Source organism: Lathyrus oleraceus, chromosome 3, assembly GCF_024323335.1.
Source record: "Lathyrus oleraceus cultivar Zhongwan6 chromosome 3, CAAS_Psat_ZW6_1.0, whole genome shotgun sequence".
Lineage (NCBI taxonomy): Eukaryota > Viridiplantae > Streptophyta > Magnoliopsida > Fabales > Fabaceae > Lathyrus > Lathyrus oleraceus.
The window spans coordinates 165,625,886-165,644,936 of NC_066581.1; the positions used below are offsets into that span (position 1 = coordinate 165,625,886).

Here is a 19,051-nt window from a genome sequence, read left to right on the forward strand (position 1 = left end):
AAAAAAAATTGAAAGGAATAGAGCTACTTATTAGTTATGCCAAAATTTTACTTAAGGAATCTGAACTGATCCCGCTATAAATTCACCTTTGATTAATTCGGTTGTTTTCTTTATCTAACTTGAATAAAGGTTTAACAAATTTTCCTTTCATTTTTACAAGTCTTTGGAACGCAACAACGCGGTTTCTACCAAAGTGTTAACAACGAATAACAACCAGAAAAAAAAAGTGAAAGATCCTTCGTTTGTTGACGATTGAAACATAGCTATGAACATCTTCACCAAGAAACCCACCGCCAAAGGTTCTTCTTCTCTTCTTCTATCGTTAATTTTCAATTACGCTTCCAATTATGCTTATCGATTTTCCTTCAGAGGCTCTTCGGGAGAGTAAACGGGAAATGACAAACGCCACTAGAGGTAATCATGATCATAATCAAATTGATTATTCAATCATCTCGTGATCATGTAACTTAACAGTTTTTTATTATTGATAATAATTTAGGTTTCTTTATTTTTCATATGCTTCTTTAGGTTTAGAAAGGGAAATTGCATCATTACAATCGGAAGTATGTCAAACTGTTGCTTAATACTTAATTCATTATTATCCTTTTTTATTTAGTCGATTTATTTATATAAGCATTTGATGTCACTTTTGTTAGGAAAAGAAATTAGTTGCTGAGATTAAGAGAACTGCTAAGACAGGAAATGAGGTATGATATATGTATTTGATCATAATCATCATCTATGAAGCACGAATACTGGAAACATGACACCGACACATTGATACTGCTAATAATTTGAAAAGGTGTCGGTTTCGGATACACCTTTTTTCAATGGTGTCGGTCATAGTCATAGGTTTACTTTTTTTCTGCTGAGTTATGTAGACTTGAGAAGGTGTCACCTCGATCTACTATCCGCAGGTTTGAAATTCGATGTTTTATTCTCAGGCAGCAACTAAAACTCTAGCTCGGCAGTTGATAAGGCTTAGGCAACAGATCGGTAATCTTCAGGGTAGTCGAGCTCAAATGAGAGGCATAGCAACTCACACGCAGGTTGATTGTTGAATAATTATGTGTTATTTTTGTGTTTGAGATGGTACTTGCTCTATGACCGTTGTCTTAGTTATGGTTGCTTGTCGTTTTTGTGCAGGCAATGCATGCCCATTCTTCTGTTGCGGTTGGCATTCAAGGTGCTACCAAGGCAATGGCAGCTATGAATAAGGTATGGTGTTTGGGCTAACATTCTAAATATATTTTATGTCCGTTTTTCATAATGTAAAGGGTGGGCCTACTGTACAAAGTTTCCATAAAATGGAGTCTAGATCAGAGGGTAAATTTGTGCAGCCTTACCTCGACAAGCAAAGAAAAGTTGTTTCTAGGATTTAAACATGTGAATCTAGGTCGCAAGACAGCAATGTTATCGCTGTACCAGGGGTCTCGCCCTCATGTTCATTCATAATATATTGTTCCAAAATTTGATTGGGGTATGATATCAATGTTTTGTTCGGTTTTAACTCAAAAAATTACAAAATGAAAAGAAAATTCCTTTTTTTTTCTGGGGGTGGGGGCAGAGTTTTGATGAATTTTGCAGCAATGCACAGAAGATATTTAAGGGTTTCTATGGAGATTGTCAAGTTGTTCATTGGCTAAATATTATGGAAGATACGCAGAAAGGGAATTTAGAAAGAAGAAAAAATGTATGGTGTCGAAGTATATAGTGTCAAGGAGAAATTAAAAGGAAAATACTATCAGGAAACAAGCCTTGATAATAGCAGTTCTTAAACTTCCTAACCTTGAGTTAAATAAAACACTGATATAGGAGTCCATAAATAATTTCTTCACCATTTTTTAGTTTTTTACCTTTTGCTAAATTGTTGGATTCATTGCAGCAAATGGAACCAGCAAAGCAAGCCAAAGTTATGCAGGAATTCCAGAAACAATCGGCACAGATGGATATGACTGTAAGATGTTGCTTTTGTTTTAAGAATTCTACAAGTTAGAGAAAAACAAGAAAACGTTGTTTTCGTTTGAACAGATTTTGGACTTCAATGGTATATGATTTTCTGTGCAGACTGAAATGATGTCAGATGTCATAGATGATGCCTTGGATGATGATGAAGCTGAAGAGGAGACTGAAGAGCTTACAAATCAGGTACACTTTCAATTACCTTTTATTGCAACATTTTTTGGAAAAAATCATGTTGCTCTATTTACAGAACTCCCTTAATATTTTTTCAAATAATTAAAAGGACTTGTAGTTTACGAGAATGACTAACATGTATATCTTGTGTCATAATCTTTGAGGATTAGCAATGCCTGGAATCATAGGTCCTATCCTATTAATTATCCTAACTTCAGTAATAACAACAGTGGGAAAATCAAGAATCAAAACTACTACCAAACGAAACCTATTAAGAAATGTGATTGGACTTAACTCACCCCTACAAAATCGGCTTGTAAAATGAGGATTGTCTCCGCTTATAAGCACATGTTCAGGTCATATATTGTCTGATGTGGGACTCTTAACGCATTCCACGTCTTTTCCACGTCTTGGACTGCACATCTGTAGCGTGAAAATAAATGGTGGGTGTTCTGATAGCGGAAAACTTATAGCAGGTGGTCCAATGGATTTTAAACAAGACTCCGATACCGTTTTAAGAGTTGTTGTTGAGCCTAACTCATTCCTACTAAACCGGCTTGTAGGGTGAAGATTGTCTCTACTTATAAGTAAATGTTCAATGTTTAGGTCATATGTTGTCCCCACTTATCCTACTGGGTGAAGTTATTTAGAGTGTATTTGGATTGACTTATTTGAGTTTATATGTTGACATAATAGCCTGGGAGACAGTTTGGAAGAGTTTATGAAGGCAGCTCATGATATGTCCATAAGCTCTTCAAGATAACTTAAGAAAATAACTAATAACTTATTCGAATATAATTTGACTTTATGCTAACTTTTGTTATGGAAATAGCTTATGCATAAGCACTTTATGATAAATTAACTTATAACTTATTTGAATATAATTTGACTTTATTATAACTTTTGTTATAGAAATAGATTCTGCACAAGCACTTACATGATCAACGTTATGAACGCTTAATTAAGTTGTTTATTAAAAAATGGCCTTAGAATAGTTACATGAGCCATGTCATTGCGCTATCGACAATCTGTTGGAGATAATTTAGGGAGTAATCAATGAAAAGCTTAGGTTTTCTTCATAACCATCTAATATAAAAATAATATCAAGAGAAAGGTCTGGCTTTTTTACCATCATGTTTCCTTATGAAGACCTGAAACTACTTTTGAAATTCAGAATGCCGTGATTTCTTATGACTTTGTGACTTAGTTTACAAGGTTTAATGAATGATTTCTGATTCATAAACGAGTAACATTAGCTTTTGAGTGGAGAGATCCCCGACCTTATTATTTGAGGGTGGCATTAGCTTTTGAAATTTCAAAAAAATACTTGTAGTAATTTCACTTGTCCTTTTCTTGGCAGGTGCTTGATGAAATCGGTGTGGATGTTGCCTCGCAGGTAATAATGAGCTGCTATTAATCTCTGCACTTGTATCATTTGGCATTTGGCACAGCTCTATTTGGCAGTGCTTTTGGTCAAGCTAACTTTTGTTGTATTTGAACTCTTTGGCAGTTATCAGCAGCTCCCAAAGGGAGAGTTGCAACAAAGAATACAGAAAGTGTTGGCAGGTATGATCTGTGTAACTCTTTCTCTTTTCTCTAAAAACAAAACGAAAATGAAGGAAAGTAATTTATAAACTTTTACACATGCAACTCATGAAGAATTTGGCTGATTGTGTGTTCATAAATAAACAAGTTAAGATTTCTGAAGTGGTTTGCATTCTTTGCAAGTATTAATGGTCTTTCAAATATGATGTTGATGCAGCTCGGGCATTGATGACCTTGAGAAACGTTTGGCAGCTCTAAGAAACCCGTAATTTTGACTGTGGTTATATTGTTCACGATCTCGAAGATTCAAACTAAAATTCTTTCCTTAAGTTTTACGTGTATATACTATAAACTATATACGACATGAAATTGCTATGTAAATGAGGGAGGGCCAAGTCAATTTGTTATGTCATTGCCTATATGATGTTTGGGGGGACTGAAGTTATGCAAGGGGAGAACAGTAGTAGATTGAACATATTAAATGCCAAGATATATCACTATTTATTTTTTAAATCTTCTATTTCCATCTGCTTGTTCTCCTACTAAGAACTTGAAAGCGGACTTTATAGTTTTTTTTATACTCTAGCGAATAGTTCATTGTTCATGTAAACCTTGTATTATCAGGATTGAGGAATTACTTTTAGAAAACTAACCCATAAATAAGTTATAAGCATATTGTGGATGGCCAAATGGAAGCATGGGACACTCGTAGCTTAGATTTGATCCCTGATATATAAAATGTAAATTTTAATTAAACGCACTTTTAATCCTCTAGTTTGGAGGTTTTAAATAATTGGTCTTCTTATTACAAAACCAACTATTTTTGTCCCTGTCTTTGCATTTTTTTGTCCTCCTTCAATTTTTTTTGTCCTCCTTATTACAAAAATATTTTTAATTACATGGAATCATTAATTAAGATAATTTATTTTAATACTTTTTTAATGATGATTGGGATAATTTATTATTTAATCTTTTTTACATAATTAATTAATAATTTTAATTAAGTCTTTTTAAAAATTAATTAAGTTAAGTTTTTTTTTAAAAAATTGGTCATCAATAAGATATATAAACATTAATTATATTTATTAAAAAATCAATGTGGAGTTTTAATCCATATGGGGTTTTAACGAGAAATTAAACTCATACATAATCTTTATCTTGATAACAAAAACACTTAGTAGTTTGATTAGGACCACTTCAGTGTTGGTAGCCTCTAAAAAGGTAGACTGGTATTGGAATAAACATGCAAGAAGTCATTTTAAGAAAACAAAACTATGGTAGTCATGGAGAGATTTGTAAAGGACCAATCCGCCTCCTGCTTTCATAAAAGATCAAAAGAAAGATTCGCCTCCTGCTTTCATAAAAGATCAAAAGAAAGATTGTACCACACCTAGAGCTATTACTCGATATCACGCAAAGTTCATAACACAATTTAATTGCTTTAACCTAGCTATGAGATCAACCATATTCTTAGAAAGTAGGAACATCCACTAGTCAAGTCAATTTATCAGTAGCATCATAAAAATCAGACAAGAAAATTGTGATGAAATCAATCTAACCTCCTTGATAGGGTGTCCAGGCAAAGGCATCATAAACTCAGAAGAGTAGGGGTAATTAACCATTGCCAAATAACTATATGCAGGCTCCAACCAACCCAATAAATCCTCGGTGCTCTTTTATTTCCTTCAAGCAGTTAACTAAATCAACACATTTGAAATAATTTAGATATTATTACAATTCACGATCATGTAATGCAGAAATAGAGACACAATTTTTAGAAAAAATGGCTTACTGACAAAAGTTGAATGTTTTGGTCAGAAATTCAAGGTCATCACTTGTTTGACCCTTAGATTCTATTTCATCCCATGACTGTTCTATATAATTAAAGTATGTGGAACTTTTGCGCAATTGATACAAACAAAGAGACTATAATTGTTAGTGCAATGAACAAATTTATAATACGTACAACTAACATAAAAACGAACGTCGACAACCTCACTTGCGTACTAACTAGCCTTAAAACCATTGGAAACAATGTCATAGAAAAGCTTCTAGTGGCACAATGTCTTCAAACTGAAGAATTGGAGCTGAAGATGCTAGTGCTCCAATAGCAATATGAGGATACTTTAATCTCATCCATGCTGCTATCATAGAATGTCCACACAACTCAGAAATAAACCAACAAACCTTAAGCCTTTAATAACGATGTCAATGGTGCAGAGTCAACAAACTCTGCCAAACACATTGGACGTCTTCCTTCAATCTATAAGTTAATAACTAGAGTGCTTGCATATAAAAAATCTCTTTCCACACATCAAAACCTTCTCCACACAATGCATCTAATATATGTTGAGCTCGCAATCAATCTCTACCACGTGATGTCCCTTTGTAAAATGATTTAATTCACTTGAAGATAGTATCAACTACCGACACTATGAGAGCTTTGGGCAACAAGGTGGTCGGCATGGAAGGATGGGGATTGTACGGTTGCTTAGCCTCCAAGAATTTCATTGTATACCATTATAGAGGGTCACTCTGGACGACCCCGACACTTTTACAGTTGTTGTGACATTGACATTTGCAACCTTGCGAAGGCATTGTTTGATGTTAGAGCTCGTATTTTTATCTTTCCATTCAAAATGAACTCCCTCATGACCTAAGTTATTTTTTTCGGAGTTGCCCAACACACCATCAAATAACTTTGCAAGATCATTTGTGCCTCTTTAAGTAGTTAATCACTCCAAAATGTGATGTTGTTGTAAGGACTTTCGATTTTCAGATCTGCGATCCGGCTTATTTTAAGATTTAATCACTTGTAAAGTACAACGAGAAAAAAGTAACAATAAAACTCAATTATCTACTGAAATTGGCTCAACAACCATCTTATAAAGAGGGTCTTTAAATGTCTTGGAGAAAGCAAGGTGACACTTAAGAGGTATACTCTTCACGGTGAAGATAGGTGTTATAAGGACTATCTCTAACAATCTTGCATCCACAACAAACTCCTCGTTCATTTCGAGGTTATTTGAGTTTTTTAGTTGGTTTTACAATACCCACGATTAGGGTTGGACAATCGGTCGGTTTGGATTGGACTCGGACCCAATATATCAAATCGGTTGAAGCCATGAATTCATTTGTTAAGTCCAATTCCGACTGAAATTGAATGCCATTTGATTGGGATCCATAAATTGATTCATAATTTTTTATAAATCATTCCTACCAAATTTCATAGATCTTCAACTTCCATCAAATTGTAAATAGACCATTAAAACATTCATGATAAATTAAACTTCAATATGGTACAAGGCCACTCATTTTTGTGCAACATAAGATCAAAGCAAGTCACTAATAGTTATAAAATAATATCAGAACACAACCTCTAAATATAATGAGCTGAATTATACAAGGCAAGTTCTTGGGGTATTATTCAATTACCTACACTAATAGCATTCAATTCAGCCTTTCTCCAAAAGTGGTGATCCATAACTACATGAAACACCATAACACTTAAATCAATACTTAGAACTCATGTACCGGATGACATGTTAGTTTAATTTCTACAATTATTATCATCAAAACATAAAAAAAAAAAAAAAAAAAAAAAAAAAAAAAAAAAAAACTTGGCATTGAAGGGTCAAGAGCTATTGCAAAAACAAGGTATGCTAAATTATCCAAGAGAAACACGCATTCGATGGAATATAGAATAGCTTGTGAAGCATTTGACATCTTTAGATACAGAACATGCAGAATCTACAACACTTTTATAAAGAAATTTCAACAACCACAAGATTTCCACTTAGTAAAAGATACCAAACACTAGTGAATGCTATTGTCCTATATTTTCCATTGTGAATTTTTGTAAACCACCAATGGTGCAAAATCATGGATTTCAAATACAATTAATTACACTAAAGGCAATGGTGTCTTACCCAATAGCACATTGCGTCCCACACGTCAAAATGAGTTTAAAGAAATAGGCTTGTGTTCTTGAGTTCTAAAGTGACACTAAAATATCCAAAAAGAAATCAAATATGCATATAATAATATAAAGTTTATAATATCAATAACTCAAGTTTATAATAGAAGTTTAAAATTATTGTTCAATATTGTCTTTGAAACAACTCAGTCATTGCATTTGAGGGACGGAGAACAAATATTGATAGCCATTAACCAACCCAAATGAATCTGATCCCATTAATACAATGTCAAAAAGATGAAATCCGTTGATTTCACAAATTAACGACTAAAAATCATTCTTTCTTTTCAAACAAACTACTAAATATCAAAACCATGCTAGGAATAAAAAAAAAAGTGTTAAAGGATCTCCAAATCCTTCTTTTTCTTAAAAAATTTCACCTCCTACATTCTCAACTAATTTGACTTTGTGAAAAATATAATTCAGTCCCGCTAGAGATATGTTTCCAACCAATTGAGAATAAGGATTGTTGTCTTTAAATCTGTGTTTCAACACTGTGATGCTATGACCAAATGATGTATGTATCTCATTATGCTAATTTTTGATCATTTGGTTCACAGAGTCTCAATCTCTACACAAATCACCCTTATAATTTTCCAATCAATTATTCAATGTAGCATGGGCAGACTCAACTCGGTTTGTTAGATTTCCAAGGTGTCTAACTTGATCGGTCCAAGCATAGACAATTTTCTTCTTGACCTGGTCCAAAATTGTATTTTTCAACATATTTCAACAAATCTGGATATTTCTCACACACTTTCCTGAAATATATAATTGCATCGACATATAACTATTTTGTAGAACAATTTATTATAACATTCCATGCATCCAATATTCTTTCCACTATCATGCCCGCCTTGACCATTTTTCTGTCTTCGGTCTTTATCTGTTTCACCCCTACCGCGAGTTTAATCAAACCTCTCACATTCTTTGTTATGTGGTACCGACACACTAATGAGTAATAAGTATGAAAGACCTTTGCAACCGAATTAATCAAAGTGGTATCACGGTCAATGACATTTACTTTTGGCATGTGTTCTTTGTCCTTCAACATTTCCTAACACTCTAAGTAATAGTGGAAGTCTGTACTTGGTCTTATACATTGAATCAATGATGAGCACAGGAGAAAATGTGTTGAACAACTTTATAGAATTTGGATGAGTCCAAAATATATCTCTAATGGTTACTTCATCCATGTACATTCGGTACCCAGATACATAATTTTTATCATCCAAAAGTTTCAGGAGTTATTGTATTTCAATTCAATCCTCCCTCAATGCTTTGTTATTTTGGGCCCGAATATTGTAGACTTGATTGATATTTGCAATATTTCCGATTATTTTACATTTCAAAGTTGCAGGTATACTTTTCGGCTGCACCATATTCAATGGCATGTCTCAAAGGCATTATTTCTCTTCCGGCATGAGGCGACGTGCAACTAGATGACCAAATAACTTTTCACACATGTCATGGTTATGTAAACGACGTATCACATTAAATATACATTTGTTATTTTCCAATAGATAACCATACAACTTAAAGAGACAATCACATTTTCTTGGACAAGTGTCATCTCCTTTTAAATTCCAGAGAAGAGTTTTATACTTCCCACTTATTTCGCATGTCACTGTCACAAATGCACCTCTTCAATATGAACCATTATCGGGCCTTTTGATTACAACACCAAACCCCAATTTGAATGCCTCAGTATGAATCTTTTGAATTATGTGATCACGAAATTCAAACTCTTGTCCACTTGTAAATTTGTTGCCAACATATACCTCCTTCACAACAACACTTTTGCATCCAGAGACATAATACGTTTGGGGAAAACATTGGGGTGAACCATATCTAATGAAAACAATAACATAAAATATTCAAAAACAAATGAAATTGAAAATATATTGATGGAGAATGAAAATAGATAGACTCCGAAAATGCATTTCCGTAGGAATTCATACAGAATCCAAAAATACATTTTCGGATACAACGTAAGGTTTTTCAGCTGCAAAACAAGATTAATATGAGCAATTAAGCTTGAAATAAATGATTTTTCACCTTAAATTCCAGTTTATTTTGCTCATTTTGATGTGATGAAACATAATAATTAAGGTTTGGATGAAAATCTTGATTGAGAATGAATTTTTTTTGAAAGGGTTTTGAGCAAAAATGGATATGGAATCTTATCATGCAAGTGGTTGTTTTATTAAAATTGAACCTTTTCATTCTACCGTTATATACATAGTTTGAATTGTGCAAACTTATTCCATGGAAGCTTAAATCTCTAAGTTGATTCACTTATTTGAGTTTGCTCATTAATTATATTGAGGTTTGGTTTTTAATGTTAACTCAATTTTCATGATTCTATCTCTTTTCTTACAAACCTTAGTCTTTCAATTATAATTTTTGGTTGTTGGTTAACACATATATTTTTATCGCTCTAATCGTTTTTGAAAAAATTGGTTAATCTTTCAAACTAGAATCAAGATTATTTGGATTAATCTAAACGGTTGTTGATGTTAGTACGAACAAGGTTGTTAGAATCTATCATAATAGTTGTAGAGTTTGATTGAGTTATGTTTCTAAATTAATTATATTTTTGTAACGGTTGTGCAAGAATTTCGTTTAATCATAACTTATGACGGATTAACGGTTGTAATCTGTCTCAGTAGGAATTCTTATAAGATTCAGCATCGTTTGATTGGTTATTCTTATAATCAAACATGATTAGGATCATAGAACAATTCTTTGAACCGATGAAGTATCCCAAAAACATCATCAAAATCAGTGAATCAATATTTTAATTTGATTATTAATTTCTTTAAATTACTCACCGTTTTCTCCAAACAAAACTCCCAACTCTACATTATTGTTATTGTTCTTATTTTGGTCATTATTAATTAAGAAACGACCAGGTTAATTACCTTGTACTATATTTTCCATAAAATATTGATTGTGCTCGACAACGATTAGATATCAAGCGATTCTTGATAGACCCGTGAAGCTCAATTGAAATCATATTCTACAATACCTTCCAGAAGCTTCATCTTGATCCCGGCAACATCAAAGCATTACAAGGCTCACTAGTAGGCTTGTCATCCAAACGGGTCGAATCTATACACGCATTTACGTGTAGCTAGCACCCCCTACCCAAGATATAGCCAATCCAAGGGACTTGAATGGTGTAGCCTAAAAACATCCACATTGATCCGAGTCATACCTCGGGGAAGGGACGGGGATCCTCTACTCTTGGTCTGGTAATGTAAATAAAGAGGCATGATCGCATCTCGCCAAACGAGAACAAAATGTTAGGTTGACAGCCAAATTTCTAAATACAGCAAGATATATAAAAATACAAAACAACCACGTACAACATTATATATACATGCAGGTACTTTGTGACATAGTACATTATAGAGTAATTAAAGAGGTCGGAATGAGGCACGGAAATCAAGGAGTTCTGAGGAGAGAGATTCCAATTGATGCAGGACACTTTGGCAGACGTCCTTTTTCAAGAGGTCTATATTAGGAACATTTTATGCAGTTTGTTAATCTCGAAGAGTTTTTTTCTCCTTTTGCCATGATTTCCTCCCATCCAGACAACTTTTCCACAGCACCCCAGAGGCTGAGGAATACCAATCCTACCTCAAGTTTACCGCGATGGATGTCTTCTTCAGTCTTTCTAAGCTGGTCTTCAAGATCTTCCACCATCCATTACAGTAGGGAAACCATTGAGACGTTTTTCTTCAGACATAATAGACCCACATTTTACATGACTATGCATTTTCATACACGTTTTCTCAAGGCCTACCTTCTTTGTCTCAGCAAGGTCGCAATGAGTCTTTGATGATTGCATCTTATGGGGTCGAACACAAAACATTAGAAACTCTTTAGGGTCGGCATATAATTGTTTAAGAAGCGGTTCGACCCTCAGTACACTAATAGTTATTTCCTTTACCAAATCACGCTGAGCAGAAATCAAAAGTTGGCCAAGGAAAGCATAATCTCTAGTGGGGACGAGATTATTTACTCCCACATGCACATAGATGGAGTTTCGTACCAGTACCGGATAAAGCCCGATGCACAGAGATGGAGTTTCGAAGGGGAAACACAAAGGTCGTCCAGAACCTCTTTCTCGAAAGAAGTTAGCGGAAGACGAACACCCAAATCCTGAAGCATAAAAGAGGATGGAACACCCTTCAAACAGGTGAAATATATTAATTTTTTTGCCTGAATCGATTGAATTTACCAATCGGAGGAAACCCCTATTTTTAATGGTCCAAATGGCATTTCTTTCCCCCGAACAAAACCAGATTGTTGGGATAAATATGTTGATTCAACCCAAGAATAATCCTCCATTACGATCACCTCCAGCAAACCAATGGATTAAGTGAGTATAGAAGATTCACGAAGAAAAATAGGGTGGTACAAATGAAATATACTGGTATATGGTAACAGCGCAAAAATAAAATGAGAAGCAACGCCCAAACCCTTATGAAAAGGAGGCGAAATATGAATCAATTATACATATTAAACAACTCGAGGGTAACATGCCTCTTGTCCATCGACCCACATGAGAGTAGGAAAACACTTAAGTATCCTAGGTAGGTTAATCGATTCCTAACCCATTCATCTAAAGATGACGTGCTTGCAATTAAGAAACACATTAAACCGGTGACAAAGAAAGTCTTAAATGTGCTCATTGTTTCTGCAAAATACATCAATCATTTCAAATTTCAATATAACTCTCCTAAACTACTAAAAGACTTTTCGGCCCCCGGGAGTCCCGGTAAGTCTTGGGGGAAACTGTTTTGGGTTGGGTATATCCCCCTCGATTCGGCCACGTCTTTGTTTGTCCATTCACCCCGGTTGTAAACATGTCACTTCAGCTACTTCTAGAATAGTCTCCTGACGACCAGAATATCATATGCCCATCTACAGAAGATCCATGCCATAAGCACATCCAACGGTCCTCCTCTTTTCACGCCTGAAAGATAGCGAGGCAGTTATTCTTCTCCCCTATATATATGAAATGGTCCCATATCATGTAACAAGTTTCACACACAATTTAAAAGTTCACTCATTATTCACATACTGATTTGAGTGTCAGAGTGCTAACCTAGTAGGTACATCCCTATTTCGTCGTGTCGGAAGCTCTCCTCTGATGCAGCTTCCATAACTCTTCCATTTATGTTTCCGCAATGGAAAAAAAGTATAAACCCATGGGTCAAAACTTCATAGAAGACCTTATGCTTAAACTCTTTAGTACGAAGAAGGAGGGGTATAATCTGACACTGATATATCAGAGTCTCTCCACCTTCAGCATTGAGGCGGGCGATATCTACACCCTGGGAACCACCTCATACTCAAGTTCGATGTCACCCATCCTAAGATCCCTATAGGAAGATGAACACCTTCAGGATGAAAGGGAGGCAAAGAAGATCTGGAAGCAACCTTCAAAATATAACCTTCAGGCGAGAAAACTCTACATGATGGGGAAATCCACCTCAATGATGCGATGTCTTTAGGAGTGCGAAATTGCCTTGGTCCTCACTGAGGCTCATCATGGGTCATGCGACAGTCACATTGGTGGCATGGCCCTCGCCCAAAAACTACTTAGGGAAGGATACTATTGGCCTACCTTGTTAAAAGACATTACGGCATTCATTAAGAAGTGTGACAGATGTCAAAGACACGCCGACTTGCATCACGCTCTAGTTGAGCTACTTCACTCCATGATATTGACATGGATATTTTACCAGTGGGGGTGGACATTATAGGCCCATTCTTTATGGAGCTTGAGCAATTGAAATTTATGATTGTAGGAGTTGACTACTTCATAAAGTGGATAAATGCGGTGGTTTTTGCCAAGATTACAACAGAGGGAGTTTGTTGCTTTTACTGGAAAAATATCATGTGTAGGTTCAGTCTTCCAGACGTCTTTGTCTCAAACAACTAGACACAATTTGCTAGTACCATAACCATTGACTTTTATGGCAAGTTAGGAGTATAAGTGAAGTTCATCTCTTTCATCCATCCCCAACCCAATGGACAAGACGAATCAGCAAACAAGGTGATCTTAAAAGGGATCAAGAAGAAGTTGGACAACATCAAGGGGTCATGGGTTGAATTACTCCATGAGATAGTATGGTTATACCATACCACTATGCATTCAACTACTAATAAAACCTCCTTACACCATGGTATACAAGGCATATGTTATGTTATACCCATAGAGATCGATACGCTTTTATGGCGGCGTTCTCAGTTAAACCAGAAAGTGAGTGAGTCATGGCTAAGGTGTGTCGTCGATCTAGTCAATGAAGTAAGAGATGTCACCCACATTCGGGAGTCCGCCGCAAAGAAAATAGCGTCCATAAGATACAACTCTAAGGTAATTCCAACTGAAATGCATGAGGGTGACTTGGGGTTAAGGCAAGTAGTTTTGTTTGCACAATAGTGAAAATTGCAGCCTAACTTGGAAGAACCATACCACATATTCTAGAAGTTGCAACATGGAGGATATAATATGGAAGAATTTGATGAGAGACTCGTCCCCAAGACTTAGAACTACATCCCTTTAAAATATTATTACAGTTAAACTATTTACGAATTTTCATAAAGGGTGTGTTTCCCGTCTATGTACGAATTTTGAGTATTTATGAGCAAGAAGAATATTTTGGTTTTACTATCATATATGATAGGCTTCCACCGGAAGATTCTTTCCACCTTTCGAAGCAATCAAAGTAAACTACACTTCCACAGGAATATCCTCGCCGCTTCTTAAGGCTACAAGGACATGTTAAACTTCAACATGAATATCCTTACCACCTCTCAAGGAAATCCGAGTATGCTGGACTCCCACGGGAAGATACTTTCATCCATTAAAGACAATACAAATAGGTTATGTGTATAGTGGATCACCTTCTCTAAATGTCTCATCTTATGGACTAAGAGTCTCATCAGACATAATCATTTAATGCTTCGTCTAAGGGACTAAGAGTCTCATTAGGCAGGTTCATCTAAACGCCTCGCCTGAGGGACTAAGAGTCTCATCAGACATACTCATATAAACGTCTCGCTTGAGGGACTTAGAGTCTTATCAGGAAGGCTCAACTTAAAGTCTCGCCTAAGGGACTCAACCAAATTTTGGCGTGAGAGACTTACTTAAAGTCTTATCTGGGGGATTCAACTGAAGTCTTGCCTAAGAGTCACATCTGAGGGACTAAGAGTATCATCAAACATGCTCATCTAAATGGCTCGCATGAGGTATTAAGAGTCTCATCGTACAAGCTCATCTATATGCATATCCTGAGAGAATAAGAGTCTCATCAGGCAGGCTCAACTTAAAGTATCGCCTAAAGGGACTCGACCAAAGTCTAACTCGAGAGACTTAGCTTAAAGGCTTGTCTGAGGGATTCAACTGAAGTCTTTCCTGAGAGACTCAACGCCACATTTGAGGGATAAGAGTCTCATCAGACATTCTCATCTAAACGCCTCGCGTGAGGGACTAAGAGTCTCATTAGATAGACTCGTCTAAACGCCTCGTATAAGGGACTAATAGGCTCATTAGATATGATCATCTAAATGTCTCTCCTAAAGGACTAAGAGTATCATTAGACAAGCTCATTTAAACACCTTGCTTGAGGGACTAAGAGTCTCATTAGACATGTCCGTCTAAATGCCTTGCCTAAGGGACAAAGAGTCTCACCAGACAGGCTCATCTAAATGTCTTTCCTAAGGGACTAAGAGTCTCATCATACAGACTCATATACACTCCTCATATGAGGGATTAAGACTTTCATCAAACAGACTCGTGTAAATGTCTCACCTGAGAGACTAAGAGTCACACCGGATATGATCAAACTTAAGACCTCTCCTAGAGGCGTTGACTTAGAGTCTCATTAAATAGACACCCCCAACACATAGTCAATTAAGCATTTCTCCCTTCACCGAGTCTTTGTGCTTGAGAGGTTGTGTAATGCTAAATTTGTGAAAGGCCCACTAAGGGCGAGGAGACCATGCCACCAACAAAGGTCAACAAAATCTTGTCGTCCACGAAGGAGATAACCTCGCCTGCGACATTCCTCACTTTCCCAATATAGGAAAACGTGGGAATGACATATCTTGGTCATAGATAATCTAGAAAAATAATTAAGGATATAACACATGTCTCCCTAGGAAATATGGATTCAATGGTCCACTACCATGACTAGGTGACAGTTGCAATTCCCAAGAAACCTCAAAATTAGGCTCATGGACCTCTATAAATACCTCAACATGAGAGTTGAAAGATATATTCTAAATACACAGAGAATACCTCTAAAATACATAGCTTCTCACTACATGTAAGCTTGTTCTCACCTCACCAAAATCATCTCAAAATAGGGTATCTCACTCCATATGAGTTTGCTCTAAACCACCGAAAATCTTCAAAGCTTCTGATCACCCTTATCAACATAAGGGTGTCACGCATATGTACTTTTTAGCAAGTACATTACCCAATAAAGTTTAATTACAATTTCCATTTCTATATTTACTTGGCTTCTTTATATTTTTAAACTAAAATAATAATGATATATATGATTTAAATAGCGTGATATCCAAATGGAATGATAAAAAATTATTATTTACGGAAGGGTGTCTTTGGTTCGGGGTAAATGGAGGGGAGGGGAGGAAATTTTCTAATTAAATATGTTTGGTTCAGATTTTAGGAGAGGATGGAAGGGTAAGGGAGGAGAGCAAATTCCCTCCAAAATGTAAATTTTGCGTCTATTCGAATTGGGGAAATTTATAAGGGAGAACACGGAATATGATTCTTTATATTTTAAAAATTATTATATTTATTAAAATATATTTTGTTTAATTTTAAATTTTTAAAATTATTTATTTTCTTTCGTGTTATTGTTTCTATTTTGTCTGATTTTTTTCTCTATTGGTTCTAGTCAACTTATTATAAATCTTCTCCACTTTCAAACTATTTTTAAATTTTTGTACTTAATATAAATTATATTCACTTCACTCTTTTTTTTTTTAATTTTTTAAATGTTTACTCATGTTTCGCTTTTTTTTCTAATTTTCTTTTCTGTTATATTTTTTATATCAAATTTTAAATTATTCATTTTATTTTATTTTATTAAACAAATTAAATCATTAATATTTAATAATAAGTTATGTTAGGTATTTTTTTTGTTAGATGATTCATTTTAATTTAAAAGTTATTATCAATACATACTTTAATTTGTGTCAGAGAGTTATAATATAAATCAAATGTATTCAATTTTTTTAATTAATGTTATACGGTAAGTTATAATTTTTTTTATCACTCAATATTAAAAAATTTATTACCAAAATAATATATATATATATATATATATATATATATATATATATATATATATATATATATATATATATATATATATAATTTTTATCTTTAAATATCATATCATTTATATAAGATTACAAGAATAAAAATATATATTATTAATAAAAATTCTCCGTTTCCTTCGTGAAACAAACCTATTTTTAATTAAAATTTCTCTGTTACCATCTCCTCTTCTATTTTGAACCAACATATCTAGTATTAAAAAAAATATCTCACATCCTCTCTCCTTTCTTTCCCTTCAATAAAATTTCTTATCTCCTCTCCCTCTCCTTTGAACTAAAAAAATCCTTACACAATACGAAGGCGAAAATAATAACATATATACTCGTAGATTAAAATTACTAAAATATTCCATTATTTAATTATAAATATTGTATAAAAGAAATTTTAACATAATTTTTTAATTTCTGCTTAGTATTTGATTAATAATTTTGTTATCAAGATAAAAAAAACATATCAATATTCTTATGTATTGATTCTCATTTTCTTTGGTAAAAAGGAGAGAAAAAATTTACATAATTATTTTAAAAAAATATTGTTTACGTCCCAATATCTATGAATACACGAAGACCCATCAAAATTCTTTAAATATCATCTAATAGATTTTCTCACGAATATGAAACAAATACTCAAGAGATAGATAATGGATGATTAATATCCCGCATATGAATATACATGTCATTTTTATATATGATATGGTGTTGTAAAAACGTTGCTTAATTATTTACCAATCACTAATTAAATTATGAGTAAATAATTTTTATGTTGAAATTGGAGTTTAATATGGGTTTTTTATTTTTGCAATTTCTTTAGTAGATTATTTTGTATCATCATACCATTTCACATATGACATATGGCATTTAAAGCATTTTACATCAATTCTAAAAATATGAAGAAGTGATCAAACATGGATGGTTGTAAACGGATAAAAATAAGAAACTCAGAAGTGTAATTAAATCTATAGAAAAAAATTAAAGCATGGTAAAGCTTTAACATAATGCAAAAGAATTATCCCAAAAAAAATTAAAAATGGCCAAAAGGAATAATAGAATACATCTAACATCAACATTTTTGGAAAGTTGTTTATCTCATCTTAAATGATTGGAAACAGTATAAAAATTTGAAAAATAAAAGTGCATTTTCAAAAGCATCTTAATCACACCAAAACACATTTAAATTGAGTTTTCCTTCATTCTTTTTTCCAAAATTTAATCCGAATATACATTTTCAAATTAACTCTATATGCATCTCATTTTTTTTAATTGAGATATCTTCATTTTATAAAAATAAATTCAAAAATATACTTCGGAAATGATTCCGGAAGTACACTTTCATAATCGGTCTCTTCTTCACTTCATAAAAGTACTCACTAATAATGGTTTTTGATATTTAAAAGCATTACAACCACTGGAATATATTGATTCAACTCCAAAGAGTTTATGTCAAAAATATTGAGAATAACAAGTGTGAGTTAGAAACTTTGAGAAACAAAGTGTGGCGAAATCTCATATTGATTAGAAAAGTTGAGACTTGAACATTTATAAGTGAGAGAACTCATACACCTATCACCTTAAGATTTTGGGTGAGTACGTGGTGTGTCTCTCACAATGTGTGTTGCTTAAAAAAAAGACCCCAATGAAAAATGTTCCCTTGTGTTGACCCCGGATCCCGGATAGCCCCAACAATGGTATGATGAACTTTTGGTTCGAGTGAATGGACCGACTCACTTGTATCAAAATTCTCTATTGGGTAGGAGGTGATCCGTTGAAAAATATCAGCGGCATTACAAGTGTATGTGGATGAAAAAGCTTCCAATTAAGATTGGGCATTGTGGATAGACTCACACTTGATGGGGAGTATTGAGAATAAAAAGTGTGAATTGAAAACTTTGAGAAATAAAGTGTGGCAAAGTTCCACATTGATTAGAAAAGTGAATACTTGAATATTTATAAGTGAGAGAATCCACACATCTATCACCTTAAGATTTTGGATGAGTATGTGGTGCG

At 34.1% G+C, this 19,051-nt stretch overlaps 1 protein-coding gene across 1 annotated transcript; it reads left to right on the forward strand.

Annotated features, from left to right (window-relative positions):
• The first annotated feature begins 57 nt into the window (after window positions 1-57).
• On the forward strand, window positions 58-4,194 carry LOC127126026 (vacuolar protein sorting-associated protein 2 homolog 3). Its single transcript, XM_051054888.1, has 11 exons — window positions 58-299; window positions 370-414; window positions 529-563; window positions 657-707; window positions 945-1,049; window positions 1,147-1,218; window positions 1,886-1,957; window positions 2,068-2,148; window positions 3,497-3,532; window positions 3,647-3,702; window positions 3,899-4,194. The coding sequence occupies exons 1-11, from the start codon at window positions 266-268 to the stop codon at window positions 3,948-3,950; spliced, it is 639 nt and encodes a 212-aa protein (XP_050910845.1). The 5' UTR covers window positions 58-265; the 3' UTR covers window positions 3,951-4,194.
• The last annotated feature ends 14,857 nt before the right edge of the window (window positions 4,195-19,051 follow it).